Source organism: Notothenia coriiceps, unplaced genomic scaffold, assembly GCF_000735185.1.
Source record: "Notothenia coriiceps isolate Sejong01 unplaced genomic scaffold, NC01 NC01_scaffold00031749, whole genome shotgun sequence".
NCBI classification, from domain to species: Eukaryota; Metazoa; Chordata; class Actinopteri; order Perciformes; family Nototheniidae; genus Notothenia; species Notothenia coriiceps.
Genome location: NW_011364450.1, coordinates 263396 through 275933, shown reverse-complemented (window position 1 = coordinate 275933; position 12538 = coordinate 263396). Strand labels below are relative to the sequence as shown.

General features: G+C 41.5%; 1 protein-coding gene across 1 annotated transcript in view; it reads left to right on the top strand.

Moving 5' to 3' along the window:
• The first annotated feature begins 9282 nt into the window (after window positions 1-9282).
• The window catches only part of LOC104960250 (tudor domain-containing protein 7B-like), a 4834-nt gene continuing 1578 nt past the window's right edge, over window positions 9283-12538 (top strand). Inside the window, exons 1-3 of the mRNA XM_010788230.1 lie at window positions 9283-9472; window positions 9625-9836; window positions 10188-10322. Of these exons, the coding sequence (XP_010786532.1) occupies window positions 9283-9472; window positions 9625-9836; window positions 10188-10322 (537 nt within the window). The remainder of the gene's footprint in view (window positions 9473-9624; window positions 9837-10187; window positions 10323-12538) is intronic.

Here is a 12538-nt window from a genome sequence, read left to right as displayed (position 1 = left end):
GGTTATGGTTAGTTTTACTTACTCTAGATCAGTGCTTGCATATCAGCTTTGAGGAGAAAACAGGGGGGCAGGGGGAGAAGAGACATTCATGTCCGTTATTTTCATCATTTGTTACTAAAGGGCTTGCCAACTTTTAAAAATTGCCCATGCCATGCCAGGGGCCAGGAGGTTGACCGGTCTAAATCTTGCTCGGGATATTTGACAATCAAGGAGCTACAAAAAATGGCAAGCAAGATGATCCCTATCCCCCTGTGTGCCTTGGCAGTCTCTGTTTTAACTTGTCCTGGGATTAATATCATTGACTCTCTGAGAGAAATGTATATTTTAGTGTCCATGCAATGATGAATGGAAATTCAACAGGAAACTATTTTGAGGGATTGATCATAATCTTCGTTTGTTCCGCTCCTTTCTTTGAAGTCCTTTGGTTTTTTTGTTATATCGTAAATAAATACGTTTTTTGTAACAATTAACTTGTCTGGTCTCCCATTTTTGTTGCAGCCTATGAGCCGGGCCGTAACAGGGATTAATCTTAATCTTGGCCCCAAACCTAATATGAGTTAAAGGTCCCCTATTATACGGTTTTTCATCAATATATTATAGGTTCTCAGATATATATAAAACATGTCTCTGAAGTGTTTGGCTCCAAACACCAAACAGATCATTGCAGCATTACCCATAATCCCCTCTGTTTCAGCCCTGTTTCCAAAGTGCTGATTCTCTGTCTGTTACTTTAGATGAAAATAAGGAGCCCCTCCCCACGCCCCTCTGAGAGACATTTGGTTACAAAGAACTCAATGGTGCTCTAGGAGGAGATTCAGGTGCTAAGGTGGGGGGGGGTGGGGGGTTAGCTTGGTTACTGATTGGCTAATGGTTACACAAACCAAAACATCGTTATGACATCATAAAGTGGCCAAAATCTGATCAGCTCATTTTCAGACAGGTTTTTATAGAGAAACTGAAAACTATGAAACTTTCAGAGTCTCTTTCCACAGAGGGGACACATGTTGATGTAGAAGAGACATGAAGAAGAGGGGACACAGGTTGATGTAGAAGAGACATGAAGAAGAGGGGACACAGGTTGATGTAGAAGAGACATGAAGAAGAGGGGACACAGGTTGATGTAGAAGAGACATGAAGAAGAGAGGACACATGTTGATGTAGAAGAGACATGAAGAAGAGGGGACACATGTTGATGTAGAAGAGACATGAAAAAGAGGGGACACATGTTGATGTAGGAGANGTTGGAAAAATCGGTATAGCCTAACTTTCCAAGGATGTTCTAAATTCTGGTGTGGGGCTCTTATTTCATTTTCCTTAATGTTTGCCCTGAACGTCTAAGAAACGATGGCATTAAAGGGCCCATGTCATGCTTGTCCGGTTATTACCCGTCCCCTTGTGTGTTATGAAGGTTTTCCTGCATGTGCCCTCAAAGTACACCCTGTAGCGAGTAAAACTCTACCACAGAGAAGACCTGTCTATGCTGCCTCAGAACGCCTCGTTGGACATTTCTCTTTTTCCATTTGCTTCTTCCGGGAACCACATGACGTCATGCGGTTCCCGGAACCAAAATGGACCAATCCGCGGAGCTCCTCACACACCAGGATCCCTTGGCGTCATTATCAAACGCAGTGGGGGGACCTTTAGCGTACATTTTCAACTGACAGGGAGTCCCATTGACTTGCATAGAGCTCCCTGGTTGGTAATAGACGAGTTGGGATCGCGGAGAAATGCCAGATCCATTCTCACAGCGTTCTAAACCTTTTTCTTTCTCAATATCAAGCCACACATATTGTTTTTACTTCAGCTGTGAGTGTTTGTGTGTGCTCAGGATGAGTTTCGCGCTGTCTCGCTGTATCACCGACCCAGAAACCACACCAGTAAGCCAGCTCGCTGAGCAGCAAGCTTCGCAACGTCCCGACCAATCAGAGCACACTGGGCTCACAGGGAGGGGGTGGGGTGGGGCAGGAGCTCCAACAAGCCGTTTAGGACAGAGAGTGAATACACATACTATACAGAGATGCTGTTTGAGAAACCAATGTGAGTTTGGAAAATTGAACAATTTAAATCTATTCTAGTAGACCTCAACAATGGAATTATGATCAGTAGAAATGGCCATGACATGGGACATTTAACATACTTGTGAAGCACTTAAAACATATGTAAATAGTGCATACAATTATATTTTATCCATAATTCTTAATATAGGATAAGGATATTGGCCATAACTGATAAATATATATTTTGTAGGGTCTATTTTTTGTCTTTTTTTCTCCAATATCAGCTACACTTTTGCCCTTTGACCCCCTTAATTTCTGCTCCGTGTGACTGGAAGCCTTGACCCCTGTTTGACACATGCACATATTCAACACCTTAGTGGCATCTCTCAGAAATGAGTACAGTGACAGGAAGTGTCTCTTTATGTTACCTGGACATACACATTCCTTGCAGTGTGTAAAGAAAACCTGAAATCTAAGACCAGAATACTTTATTGGTCAGTCACTTTGTTTATTCTCTCACACACTGCACTCCAGCTCAGCTTCTGTTTAAGCTCTAATATGTGGACGTGTTGAAATGAGCCGGACTGCTGTTGCATAAAGACTAATCCGGGCTCAGTCCATTCAGCCTGGTGTGTTTACAGAGCGGACCGTGTTCATCCTGCAGAGGTTTAGCTGCTGGGGGTTAAGTGGCACTTGGGTTTAAATTAGTTGAGTAAATACACAAAGAATCAACAATAATCTATCATATGTTAATAAGATGTTGTCTTATTCAACGTTTAGTTTGGGCCTTTTTTTGCAAGCCTTCAGTGACAATAAGCTTCAAATCTATTCATCACACCTATTTTTCAATTGGCTCTGTTCTTAATTGGCTAAATGAACGTCTTATAGGACTATAGGGTACCCAAAGATATTCCCAATCTAGGTATACATATGTTTCTATCACTCCTATGTACACGTAGAAGCAAATATATTGACATGTAAAATCCCTTTTTTGTAATTTAAACAAGCAGCTAATTGTATTTTATTGGTATACTGAAACTAGCAGAACAAAGTAGACTTTACATTACATCCATTACAAATGATCATATCCACTCAGATTCATATTTCCACTTATAAAATGCTTCTGCTGTCTGTCAGACATAAGAGTTTGAAAACAAGACTACCCTTGACATTTTGCAAATAAATGAAATACAAGGGGGTGCTGTGGTGCAGTGGGTTGTGTGTTGGTGTTGGGATCAGGGGAGCACAAGTTCAAACCCCACTGCAGTCAGCATGTCGTTGTGTCCCTGAGACACTTCACCCCAAATTGCTCCTGTGGGGATTGTCCACAGTATTGAGTATGTAAATTGCTTTGGATAAAAGCGTCTAACAAGTAACATGTAATGTAACAAAATGAGCCTTAAAGGTCATGCTACACGTTGTTGCCAGGTGGTCTGTGGGTTAGAAAGAGAAGCTTGTTTTAAAGCACACTTCTGTTAGCTAACCCCAAACACAGTCCTCTCCAGCAGCTGCTGTCACCGAGACAGAAGACTCTCTCCAAGCTTCTGCATTGTAATCAAATATCCTGGATCTTAATCTGGGTCTGTTACAGTCATATGGTAGGAGTCAGAACACTTGGCACTCGCACTGCATGCCGAGCATTTTTTAATGATGATTTCACAGAAAGCAAGCACTTATCTCACTGGATGTACAGCATTGCTGGATTTCAGTTCTCAAAACACAGAGTTGATGGGAATAGATACAAAGGCTTGATTACGGTGGAAATGAAAGGTCACCTATTTTGCAAAATTCCCTTTTTGATGTATTTTTTACATAAATGTGTGTCATGTGTGTGTCAGGAGACTCTCAAAGTGTCCGAAACTAAAACCCTCTCTTTTCCTCCAAACCCAAATCTCTAAAAACGGGGGAACAACGGAGCTGATCCAGATTTGCTGCGGCCATGACGATATCACTCAAATGTGGGCCGGCTTTACGCCCACGGCCCTATCAGAAACGTTGCTATCAGAAACAATGCGCAACGTGTTTTGGACGTAATATGGTCTTTGTTTACATTAGCATGCATCGCTAACACTCAGAGCTAACATACTGGAAGAAAGTAGGCCTGTGTGTGAAGAAGCAGGATATAAAAAGGAACTCACCTTGTGGTAAGAGAAAAAGCATTTGAGCTCTATACTGTTTCAGAAATAATCCTTAATCACGGCAACATTTAGCTGAGAATCTGGGTATAATTCTCCTGCCTGAGCTCTCCTCTCTTCACAGAGGAGAGAATGGGTGATCTGTTTGGTATTTTGAGCAAAACACTTCATACACATGTTTTTAATATCCGAGGCCTATACTATATGCCTAAACATAGCATAATAGGAGACCTTTAAAGTAGGCTACATTTCTTGCAAACTAGCATGTTTTGTTTTATAGGAGAGCTAGCTGTGAAACATGAGGTCTTCTGTCTGTCTTATCAAAGTAACATCTGTATCTACAAGCTAACGAGGCAAGCGTTGTGGCCTGTGTGATGACAGCTACTGGTTTGAGTCCACTGTGTTTTATGGGATGTGCACAGACAGTCTGTGGCCCTCAGGCCCTCAGGCCATGATGCAGTGCAGATTAGCTTTGGATGGGAACATGAATCATGCCTGCGTGTGTTTGTGAGTGGAGCAAATCATTAGCATACAGCTCTATAAGGACTGCAAACACATGGAACAATAGTATCTGAAGAGAAACCTACAAACACATATTAAGAGATTTGTCTTAGTCTATTCTTATACATGACATGAATACAATAAAAGCTAAGAGTCTGCAAGCAGGCTATGAAGCAGGCTCTGTGAAGTGTACTAGCTTTGAGCTAAATGCTAGCATGCTTACTTGCTTATTTTAAGCAGGTATTTTAGCATCTTCATTTACAACCCAGTCTCACGGCATAAATAGTGTTATAGTCACGAAATTAATCTATTGATTCGTGTTCACCACCACGATTTCGCCATTTTCTTCGTGTCACACAGAAAGATTTTAAAAGCAATGTAAATAATAACAATTTAGAAGGAAAACAATATGACAAAAAATACAGATTTCAGTATTCTGAGGCTCTGAACTCCATTTATTTTCCTCGTGGATGGCAAAAATACTCCGACATTATACAATTTAAAATAAAAGGGATAAGGTTAGGCTTAGGGTAAGATATTGAGTAAGAAAATGTTTTTATGAACCACACAGCTTCTGGTCTTCCAAGACCCGACCGGACAAAAAGACGTGGTGCAGGCACGAAACATACTACCAATATAAATACATTGCTTTTTAAATCGTTCTTTGTGACACGAAAAAAATGCGAAAATTGTGTTGGTGAACACGAATCAATAGATTACATTAATTTCGTGACTATAACATGAAATGCCGTGAGACTAATTTAACATGTTAGCATGCCAACCTTTGCTATAAAGCACTATAGCTCTGCTAGGTTGTACTTAAGAACAGTCGAGCTTTGAGCTAAATTCTAGCATACTAATAATGATAATGCTAACATGCAGAATGTTTAGCCTGTTAGCATGCTAACATTTCACTCGTAAATGCCATTATACATTTGTATATCTATCGAAGTTACCTATATTTTAACATATGCGCTAGTTTATGTCTCATATTCAAATGTTGTGTAATTTTAAAATACATTTGAGCATTGTTACATGAAGGCTAGGATCCAAAAGTGTCGCTGCATCTGGAAATGTCAATCAAAGGATGTTATTTCTTAGTTTTTCCATAACCTGCTAACATGTACCATTTTTTTATGGCAGCGATTGTATGTTTTGAGATATTGAAAGTGACACAAATGCTTTGTGTTTTGACAGAGATGAATATGGATTACAATCCAGCGGACCATCCGCGGGCCAGCACCATATTCCTCAGCAAATCCCAGAACGATGGTGAGTAACTCTTCTTCATAGGATGTGACTGATTTAACTGTTTTAAAATGTTCTTTTAATGCAATCTATATGTCATCTCAGTGTCACCAAACAAATATGTCTGAGTAAAACACATGTGCCTTCGTTTGACATGTATCATTTACACAGAAGACACTTGATCATGAAATAAAATCAGGAAAACGCTGCTCTTGAAAAATACAATTTCCCTTTCCACTGTATCTGTAGGAGCTCTGATCCCAGACTAGTTTCTTTGTGGCCGGCTGATGCCTGATAATTTATGCCGTTGCCCAGAGGCATCCGACTGAGAGCTTCAGCATCCTGTGGGGGTTTCAGTCATGCTGTAACAGAGCAAGAAATAAAATGTATTTCAGAGCCGCAAACATCACAGCATGAGATCATCTTTTTCCATGGCGGACAACAGCAAGACAATACAAGCTTTGTGATGAAGACAGCAACTGATAAATATACTGTAATCCTCAATGTCCGACCGATATTAGATTCTGTAATGCATCAGATTTGATATTCAATCTCTCTCTGCCCATATAGAGAATATGTTGACCGTGTGATGAGTATTCGGCCAGCTGCATGTGAGGAAGGAATGAAAAAGCATTTCGTTGTTTATCAGTTGCTTGTTGTTTTTTGCAATATTTAGTCTTCAGGGAAAAGAGTCACATGTTTGTGGTCCACCCTCCCTCTTCCTGGTAGATTTAAAGGATAAAGCTGACATCATTTTAGCCTTTGATTTATTTCAACAAATCCCCTCCCAAGAGACCAAACGAGCAGAAAATCCACCCAACAGCGTGTATTAACCACATGGTGTGCCATTGTGGTTAAAACACATGGGTCTGCCATCTGAGTAAAAACTGTTTTCATGTTGTTTTAAAGCTAACATTTAACACTACTCTCTCTCTCTCTTTCATTTACTGGGTTTCTAACATTTTAGTTTTGTGAGCATTTGACCCAGGCAACGGAAAAGCTCTCCAATAGATCAGGGATAAACATAATTTTGTGTAGCAGAGATGTTTTTGTCTTTCCTCTTTTTTTAAATTATTTGTATTATTCAACTGTGTATTAGGAACACAGATCATGAACAGCATTCAACATAACATGCTTTCAACTTTTTCTGTTTGCAAAAGATTAAAATAGTATTAATCTGTCCATAAAGAGAATAAGGTCATTTTAGCATCCAAATAGCTAAACATGAAACTTGAAATATTGTAATCTTGTGACCTTTTAAGGAGCCCTGACTTCCTGGATGCAAACCACTGCGTGAGCACTAGAGAAGAGAGAGAACTATTACAAAAAATACAATTCATTGGTAAAAGATAATTGAATAAGTTGTAATGCTGAAGTCTTCTTTCATCAGGGGGCGAAACCAGCTGCCATGTCTGACCATTTGTGTCTGTGTGTAGAATCCCTCCGTACTGCACAGATGGCAAAAGTACACACATCCTTTACTCAAGTAGAAGTACAGATACTCGTGTTTGAAAATACTCTGGTAAAAGTAGAAGTACTGACTAAACTTCTTTACTCAAGTCTAGTACCCATAACTAGTAGCTGTTTTAAAGAGTACCTGACCTCCCTTTATATTAATAATAATTAATAACANAGATGGCCCCGGGCCATCGGGCAGCCCTTAATGTCGAGCCCTGTTGTCATAATACTGATTCCGGCGATCGGCCCCAAAATTGGCGATCGGAGCAGCCCTAATGACAACAGGGCTCGACATTAAGGGCTGCCCGATGGCCCGGGGCCATCTAGTATTTAGCTCGGGCCATGAAGCCTCACCTGCTGGTTGCCCGATCGGGCAATCTATTATACCAGTATAATGCAGCTCGCGGATCCAGTAATGAGTGACCCGACAGTAAAACTAAACATATCTATAACTAGTTGAGGTAGTTTGAGAGGTGATTAAAATAGCTACGTCTGATATTCTAACCTGAAGTGTGTGTTTTGTCCGCTCACCGCTTCATGTGATCATGCAGAGCTGCGTGTCGACTCGTCAGCAGCAGCTGATCTCTCTCTCCCGTCAGATTAGACTTCACTCGCGTTTATGTCCATATCGATCAGATCCAGCTAGTTCTAGCTAATGATATGACTACCTGCTTATTAAAAGACACCTAAACAATAAGTGTCGCTATGCAACCGGGTGAGGCCACAAAGTATAGCGCAGCATTATGCATTTGTTTACATGCCTACCGGAACCCCGAGGCATGACCAACAGATCAACGCGCAATCAACCCACACAGCACATCTCTTTCTCCACATTAAGTGTTACACATTAGAATGGACTACTCTTGTCTGTCACATACTCTTCTTGTCTGTCACATAAGTGGCGCAACTGAAGCGGTATTGCGCTAAAGGGAAATTATTTTGACCGGATATTTTGACCGAAGAGATTTAGATTTGCTTGCTAACGGGAACTCTGATGTCGCCATTGTGTGTGCTTCGCGGATGCACTCGGCTGCTCGGGTCTGCTCGGTCAGCTTCTGGATGAGGAGGCATTCCTTCGACCAACTTAAAGTAGATAACATTACAAACAATTTTAACAGGGGCCATAATAGTGTAAATAATGTTTGTTTTGGCAGTTATAGCTGCATGTAATGTTTTCTACTTTTTTACATCTGGGAAGGCATTTGCCTTCATCAGATGGAAAGTGTCTTGACAAACAACTTAAGTATTTATTATAGCTATGCAGGGCATGCAAGCGAGCAAACACAAACAAGTGAAATGAAGAATACAATTGAAATTGTAATATTGTGGTGGTTCATCTTATAATTCAGTCTAGAGAATGCACCAGACAGCATCTAAGACCTGCAAAAATCTAAATGTTCTTGGGGGAGGCCCCCCAAACCCTTCGTGCGTCATTTCGCCCACGCGCATTTTTCAGGGCAATCTCTATTGGGCTCAGGGCCATCTGTAAATTAGCTTAGATGGCCCACAGGGCCATCTCCCAAAATCCTTAATGTCATGCACTGGACAAGCAACTCATAATGTCAAACTAGTACAGTACAGTTCAAGTACAGATTATTTCAGTTCATTGAAATGCTGCGCTTTAATGTTTTTTATTATATTTTGTATTTATTTGAGTGAATATTCACTGTTTAATAATAATTAAAAACCCAAAACAAATATTTTATGTTTTGTGAGTACTAATCATAGTCTGGTACTAATACAGTAAAGTTTAAATACAGATTATTTCAGTTAATCGAAATGCTGCACCTTAATGTTTATTTTATTATATTTTGTATTTATTCGAGTGAATAAATTCACAGTTTAATAATAATAAAAAATCCCCCAAAAATATTTTGTTTTGTGATCATTTTTTCTGCTGTACCGAACCGTGACCTAAAAACCGAGGTACGTACCGAACCGAAATGTTTGTGAACCGTTACACCCATAGTATGCAGCCATCTAGAATATTCCCTCTGATGATCGTTTTGTCTGTTTGCCAGGTGTACTATGTGGACCATGGCTTCTCTGTGGAAACCAGTGGGACTAATCTGCTGGATCTGCACCAGGACTTCCTCTCTCTGCCCTTCCAGGCTTTCAATGTTCGACTCGCAGGTACATAAAGGATAAGTAAATTACTTTAGGAACCCTTTGTTGTGCAAATGATTAAGATAAAAGCACCCATGTCACAACTGAAGGAAAACATATTTATTTTGTTCAATGGCCCCTCTTCCTTCCCTTCATCCTTTATTTTGCCTTGCTCAAAGGTCTCGAGGCATTTGGCTCCCACGCACTGGTGGTGTCTTCTGTGGAGAAGTTGGTAGTCGGAAAAATTCTGCTGATGGAAACATTGGAGCCATGTCAAGAGAATGAGACGCCTGTGGCCGTGCTGTACGACACGTCTCAGGATGATGACATCAACATCAACTCTGCCTGCCGGAAGGCTCTCCAGGACGACACCATGAAGAACCCTCTGACTGTAAGGGGGGTGCTGCAAACTACACGTATTGTGTGAATGCATAAGAGTATTGAGATCCCATCTCTTAGAATAGCAGGCTTGACCAAACCTTTGCATTTGAAAAGCCAATTTAACTGCAGCAAAGGGGGGCTTCTCACATTTATTAATATCTCGTGACATTACACCTCAGCTCAACCAGTGTGTGGTGCTGTTGTCTTCTTCTCATCATTTTTGACTTGTGTTTGTTATCAACTAAAATAAGTCTTATTCAGTTGGAATGAAAACCAGGAGTTGGTGATTCATGATCTTTGGGTCCTCAGTGTCATTAATCCTCTGTATATTATCTAACATCTTTTTTTCATTTGCCTGTAGGTAAAGGCTACCTATCAGGATGTGTGTGTCACAAGTGTGTGTGCAGATGGTATCATCTACTGCCAGCTGCCCTCCAGAGGAACCGCACGACTCAACAAGTTAATGGAAGAAACAGAGACCTTCTTCTTCTCCCAGGTTAACAAGACTGTTGTTTGCCTCAGCGTTTGTTAGGATTGAATCCTTTGCAGTGATAGTATAAAGAAAATCATGATTAGATATTGGGGCTGAACGATATATCGTGTCATGGCGATAACCGCGATATGCGCATGCGGGATATTCACACCGCAGGGACGTGCGGTTTTATTAAAAAAAATGTTTTTAAATGCTAACGCACTTTAGCACAGAATTCAAAATAAAGATACCCTTATTACTTATCGAAACTGCACATACAATATATCCGATTAAAGCTGAGATTCCAAAGATTATTTAAGTATTGAATGGGAAGCAAACACAGACATCACAACACGTACCTTTACGGGAGATCGTCTCACCGTAGCTGTCAATCTGATCAAAAGACGTGTTCAATGGCATTAAAACGAGAAAAAACGCGGCTGAATCGGTTAATCCATAGGTTAATAATGTATCTGGCTTTGAAGCAATTGTTTATAATCCATAATTCAATTTTTATGTAAAAATCGGAGCACAAAAGTTAGCTGCTAATGGTAGCCACCAGAGTGTATGCAGCTTCCGGTTTTGGCTACGCGTCACTCTCACTCCTTATAGAGAGCCGCAGTGAAGCGTCCTTAAACCCGGAAGTAAACTTCTTTCGGTTCCTTCGTGAAAAACCAATGCAAATTCTCCATAGGATTTGGGGAAATAGCTCGAAATAAGGTCTGTGGTTGACACACATTTAAGAGAGATCACGTTTTGTTCAGCCGGATAATCTCCACATGTCAACCCTACTTTTATAATTTTTGAATCATAAATCTAGTCGCCAGAAGCAAAATGCTAACGTTATGCCAGATCCGGCCCGCGAATGAATTATCTTGGCCCCCGGGATGATATTTGATTAGTATTAGAACCGGCCCGCAGGCCACAGCCGCCTGCTTGTGTTTTGCACGCACCAAGACTACATTTCCCACAATGCAAAGGTAGCCCGCGAACTCACTGCAGCGTCGCAAGTGGGCCTCGGCTTCGTTAGTCATCAGCATTCAGGGCAGATGTCAACTTTCAGCAACCCCGCTCCCCAATAATGGCTAAACGGCAACGAAGGGAAACGAAAGTTACTTGTTGCTGCAGGAAGGAGTACGTCGAGGCTGAGAACGTGCCAAGGAAGCCGAAGTCGGGTAGCGGTGCGGCACACTAATCCCGTTCAGGGTCGGTAGAACATTAGATTGAAGGCGGTCTTACGAACGCTTGACCGCCACTAAATTTGGAAACCGAGGATTACTTCAAATTGACGTGCTCAATACAGAGAGATGAGCGTGGTGTCACTAGGTGAAAAATTCGAAACGGTGTATTCTGAGGACCACCATGACCATGCGTCACTTATCGACAGTAGTCGAGACCGCTGCAAGAGCAGGGCGTAAGGAGGGAGCGATAAGGAACGGTGGTTACGGTAGAGGCTACCAGGTGTGTTAGCGCCACGGAGGCCAGACAACAGTTGAGGGTGCTGAAAAAGGGGTCCGGTCGGGTACGAATAAATGTGTAGACCTATTAAGAAGTTATGGCTAGGAGAAGTATGTCTAGAACAGGACATCAACACGGTACGTATCCTGCATTACGGTTTTTGGAGAAGACAATACGGTCCGACCTCAGTTGAGGTGCTTACTTTTAACTGTCGACCCGTTACAGTGAACACAGCCACAGGAGTAGCGTCGTTCACCTTATATACGCTACTTTAGAAAAGGGAAAGGTGTTCGACAAGAAAAATCTAACCACCTTTCGACCAGATGTGCAAAGTCGTTGCCACACAAAGACGAGTCCGAGTGCAAAACTTTTATCGACCGGAAAACAAGACCCGTGTGGCACAGTGTTTGAAATTCGTATGTCAAAAACTATTTGAGAGGGAGACATTTCCCGGCCCGCGACTAAACGTTGAAGAAGACGGTGTTATTTTTGATCGGAACTGTCGTCCCGGAGGAGCGGAAACACTAAACCGAAAAACACTTGTCCTCGGACGGCCCCTGAATTCTGGAGCAAAATAAGAAGGTGGAAGACATCGGAAACAAGGTACAGGTATAAGAACAGAAAACAGAAACACAAAGAATCTGCAAAGTACCACGGAAGAATCTAATATAAGAAAGTAATGCCGGTGTGAAAGAGGTGTGTCTTCTGTGTGTCGAAACCGGAAAAATGGAGCACTTGTACATGAGACGGAGGGTGGACCGAAATTTGGGGACAAGAGTGGG